At 55.8% G+C, this 4,405-nt stretch overlaps 2 protein-coding genes across 2 annotated transcripts; one reads left to right on the top strand and one right to left on the bottom strand.

The window, feature by feature from the left end:
• Window positions 1-691: 691 nt before the first annotated feature.
• On the top strand, window positions 692-1,777 carry SDRG_17122 (hypothetical protein; the record flags this gene model as incomplete). Its single annotated transcript, XM_008623357.1, has 1 exon — window positions 692-1,777. One exon carries the CDS (start codon window positions 692-694, stop codon window positions 1,775-1,777), a length of 1,086 nt encoding a protein of 361 aa, XP_008621579.1.
• A 1,111-nt stretch (window positions 1,778-2,888) lies between these two features.
• On the bottom strand, window positions 2,889-4,262 carry SDRG_17123 (hypothetical protein; the record flags this gene model as incomplete). The annotated part of the gene is made up of 2 exons (XM_008623358.1): window positions 2,889-3,954; window positions 4,023-4,262. The coding sequence occupies 2 exons, from the start codon at window positions 4,260-4,262 to the stop codon at window positions 2,926-2,928; spliced, it is 1,269 nt and encodes a 422-aa protein (XP_008621580.1). The 3' UTR covers window positions 2,889-2,925.
• Window positions 4,263-4,405: the final 143 nt, after the last annotated feature.

Raw genomic sequence — 4,405 nt, forward strand, 5'->3', positions numbered from 1 at the left:
CCAATGGTGACACCAGCGCGCAGCTCATCGAGACGCTGTTCAGGACGATGCTTGTTGAAAAGAGGCACGGCCGTGACCACGTGATCGACTCTGTCGTCAGTTGCTTTGGCGAAGCACACCTGCGGCTTGTATGTGCTGGCGTTGGAGCTCACGAAGACCAGTCAGTGGAGGCCACCAAAAGCTGGAGCAACAAAACCATGGCTGGGAGAACGCCGTCACTGCTCGAGGAGCCATACAACGTCGACGGGATGTCAATGGATATTAATCTTGGCGAAAACCGACGACTTATCATGTTTGAGATTATGCGGAGAATGTATTGTATAGTGCCGTATCCGGATGGTCAACTAGGTACTGTACCTAATGATCAACTCGGTTATCAACTCGGTTATCAACTCGGTTATCAACAGACCTGATTTGGATTTTAGCCAGCTCGTCGCTTTAGCATTTTCATTTTTCCGAGCAAGACCAAGGACGAGCAACACGATGGCGGGCGGGTCTAAAAGTGTCGTGATCGGCATCGATCTCGGAACGACAACGTGTCTGGCGCAACGGCCAAGTCGAGCTTGTCTGCAATGACTATGGTAACTTGTCGACTCCGTCGTGCGTCGCCTTTACCGACTCTGGCCGTCGCGTTGGCGACTTCGCCAAAAGCCAAGCGCACCGAAACGCGCTCAATACGGTCTTCGACTTTATGCGCATCATTGGCCGCCGCTACGACGAGGTGCGCAAGACGGCCCAGGTTGTGCGCGGCTCCATGAACAACCCTATAATCCGCGTTATCGAGAAGGGTGATGCCAAGGAGCTCCATCCCGAAGAGGTCTTGGCCGAGCTTGTGGTCAAGCTCAAGGACGACGTTGCGGCGTACACGAACGCTCGCATCGAACATGCAATTGTCACGGTGCCCACCGGCTTTAATTTGCTCCAGCGCCAGGCAGTCCGAGACGCATGTGCCATTGCTGGACTCACAAATTACCGCATCAAAGACGTGTCGACCACTGCCGCCGTCGGACACACGTCCATCAAGGGCATGCCCCGTCGCGAGGGGCATGACATGGTCGTCGACTTGGGTGGGGGCCACCTCAGCGTCCCGCTGCTGATGATTGAAAACGGCATTTTCGAAGTCGAGGCTGTTGCCGGCATCACCTGCCTCGGTGGAGAGGACTTTGATGACCATCTGTACGACCACTTTGTGGCCGAGTTTTCGCGCAAACACCGCAAGGACATGACAACGTGCAATCGCGCTGTGCGTCGCCTTCGCACAGCGTGCGAAAAGGTCAAGCGCGACCTCTCCGTCTCCAACACGGCGACGCTCGAGCTTGAGATGCTCTTTGGCGACATCGATTTTTGCTCGAGCATCACCCGGGCGCGATTCGAAGCCTTGTGCTCTGAGCTCTTCAGCAAAGTGACGAAGCTCATTGAGAAAGTCCTTCGCGACGCCAAGATCAACAAGAGTCAAGTGCGTGACGTTGTGCTAGCTGGTGGCTCGATGCGCATGCCCAAAATGCAGCAACTGCTCTCGACGTTTTTTGGTGGAGCCAACGTCGACAAGAAGCTCTGCCACTCGATCCTCAACAACAACGAAGCTGCCGCTCACGGCGCTACGGTCATGGCAGCGGCCGTGTACGGCGAAACGTGGCCTGACTCGCGCTTTCTCGTCCTCGACGCCGTGTCCGACTCTGTTGGGATTGAAACCGACGGGGGTGTTTTGACATCACTGATCTCGCGCAACACGACCATACCAGCCAAGAAGTCCAAGAAGTTTGAAATTTTCCTGTGAAAGCTTCGGTACAACCCGACGCCATGGGATTTTCTCGACGAGCGCACCTGCAACGACACGGACGACTCGGACGACGAGTGCACCTGCAATGACTCGGACGATGACTGCACCTGCAGTCGGTGCAGTAAAGAGCACTGCCAGGAGTGCATTGAATGCCTCTACGGCGGGAGACACGGCATCGACCCACCGAAAGAACCATTCATTGAAGCCACAGAAAACGCGATCAAGATCTTTGCGGGCGAACGATCGATGACACGCGACAACACCCATCTCCACACGATTGCGATCCACGGCTAATACGACCCGACAGCGAGAAGCGACGTCACATTCGACATCGATGAGCGCGGTCTTTTGACTGCCACCGTCAAGTACACGCCACATATCGGAATGAACGAAACGTTCGTCGTCAAGTTGGACAAGGGATACCTCTCGCAGGATGACGTCAAGCGGTTGAGGACAAGCTTTGAGGCTGCTGCAAACGACCGAGCCCGCCGGCGAGTGGCCCACGAGGCGCTTCAGACGTAGTATGCGAATGCGTTCCGCAACGACCCGCAGGAGAAGCTGCATGCTGACGCGGTGGAAGTGCTCGAGTGGCTCGATATCATCTCTCTTGGCCGTCACATCATGGCCAGTGCTGACGAGATCCAAGCCAAGTATCAGATCTTGAGCCCTAAAATCGAAGAAGTCGACTAAATTGCTCCGATCCGGCGTGTTGCACTCCAAGTCCATGTGCGCTGAAAGGCGACCGAGTGTGTGAAACGTTAAAATATATTTATGTAGTTTATGATCAACTGCTTAATGCGTTGACGCATCGCTAAAGCTCAAAAGTATCCTTGCGTTTGTGTTCGCCTGAACATCATTGCCATCTGTGGAGTCAAAGTCAAGTTGTCGTTTTCGTCCGGTAAAACAGGCAGATCATAGTGAACTTTAGTCCCTAGTACCAGTACACTTGAGGTACGGTTTCTGTGCGATAACTCTAGTCAAGAAAGGGTGTTCTTGTCGACTTCTTTTAGTCTAGCGGTTTTTACACTGGTTTACCACCAGGTAGAACCAGGTTCAAGTCTCGGAGAGAGCACCACTTTCTGATTACTCTCGTCAAAATCCTCCATAGTGCAAAGAGCTATTGAACGTCGATCAATTTCGCGAAACTAACTTCTAGTCGAATGCAGCGTCAGCACGTAGCTCGGCCATTCGTTGCGCAGGCACCACTCGATGGTGACCCCCGCTTGCTTTGCCTGGGCGTCGTCGTCCACCGAGAGGGTGCGAAGGCTGTTCGTCAGTTTGATCGACACGTTGGTGCACGTGGCGAGCGCTGAGAGCAATGCGCGCGCCGCCGCGATGAGCATCTTGTTGCGCGAGAGGTCGATCATAATGCGATGACGTGCGTGGGTGTTGCGGAGTCCGTGGGCCAAGGCCGTTGCGCCATGCGTATCAATACCGCAGTCTTCGAACGCCACAGTGTGGGCGAGAGAGCGGATGCATCGTTGGACTGTATCGATGGCGCAGCCAATATCGGCGCCAAAGACCGCACAGCTCATCCATACGACCGACTCGAGACAGGGCGAGCGCGTGACCCAGTCGAGTACGTTTGCTACGCTTGTGGCCGTGCACTCGACGAAACATAATTTAAGCTTTCGCATCGTCGTCACGGCGGCAGCATTGATCCTCGGCAAAGTGCGCAGATCGATGCGTTTGAGGGTGAGTTGCTCGAGCGCTACGAGCTCGGCAAGCGCTGGAGCAAGGCCAACGACTTCGGCGAGCTCGTAGACCATGACAGAGAGCTTCCGGAGCACGCGCGGGTTTAGCAACGGCAGAACGCGCCCTGGTTCGTCATAAACATGTATAGTAAGCTCGGGCAGGTAGGTGCAGCGAGCGCCGTTCGAAGCGAGGGCGGCAAGAATGCCCTCGGACTTCACCAGCTCGAGCTTCGTTATGTGCGGAGACAAGGCGAGCACACGCGCCAGGCCAGCGTCGCGCGTGGCGTGCAGCATGCGAAACGTGATGCGGCGTCTGGGACCTGACGCAAGCCAGCGCTGGATGAGCAACGCGGCTTCCAGCGGGTAATGTTTCGCATGCAGGGAACAGAGATCGAGGTCCGGCACGTTGTGGGCGGGGGTTGTCACTGCCTCGAGGAGGTCCAGCTCGTACGGCATGTACGCATGCTTGATGCTTGTGCACTGGCGCAGTGCACGGCAGAAATCTGGGCGGTACTTTTGGCAGAGATCTTGTCGAGGTCCAATCGTACCACCTTCTTGGCCCACTTCGCAAGAAACGCGCAAAAGCCAAAGCTGTAGGTGGCGTCCTCACTTGGTGGCCATCGCTTGCTCATCGAGAAGCCGCCAAGTACAATACTGTTAAAAAGAGGCACAGCAGCGACCACAAAGGCGACGTCATCGTCCTTTGTTTTGCTGAGCGATGCCACCGGCCAGTATGGGCTGTAGCCGGAGCTCACGGTGGGCACCAAGAGCTGGAGAAGTGCAGTCATCGCGGGCGTTAGCACACTCGGTGGCAGCGCTTGAAGAAACGACACCACATCATTGGGCTTTGGCGTGCACTGGATAATCGTCGTGAGGACGTCGGTGACGCCAAGGACCGACGCGGGCGCCTGTCGGGGTCGCTGGGCCATCA

The sequence above is a fragment of the Saprolegnia diclina genome, assembly GCF_000281045.1.
Source record: "Saprolegnia diclina VS20 unplaced genomic scaffold supercont1.199, whole genome shotgun sequence".
NCBI lineage: Eukaryota > Oomycota > Saprolegniomycetes > Saprolegniales > Saprolegniaceae > Saprolegnia > Saprolegnia diclina.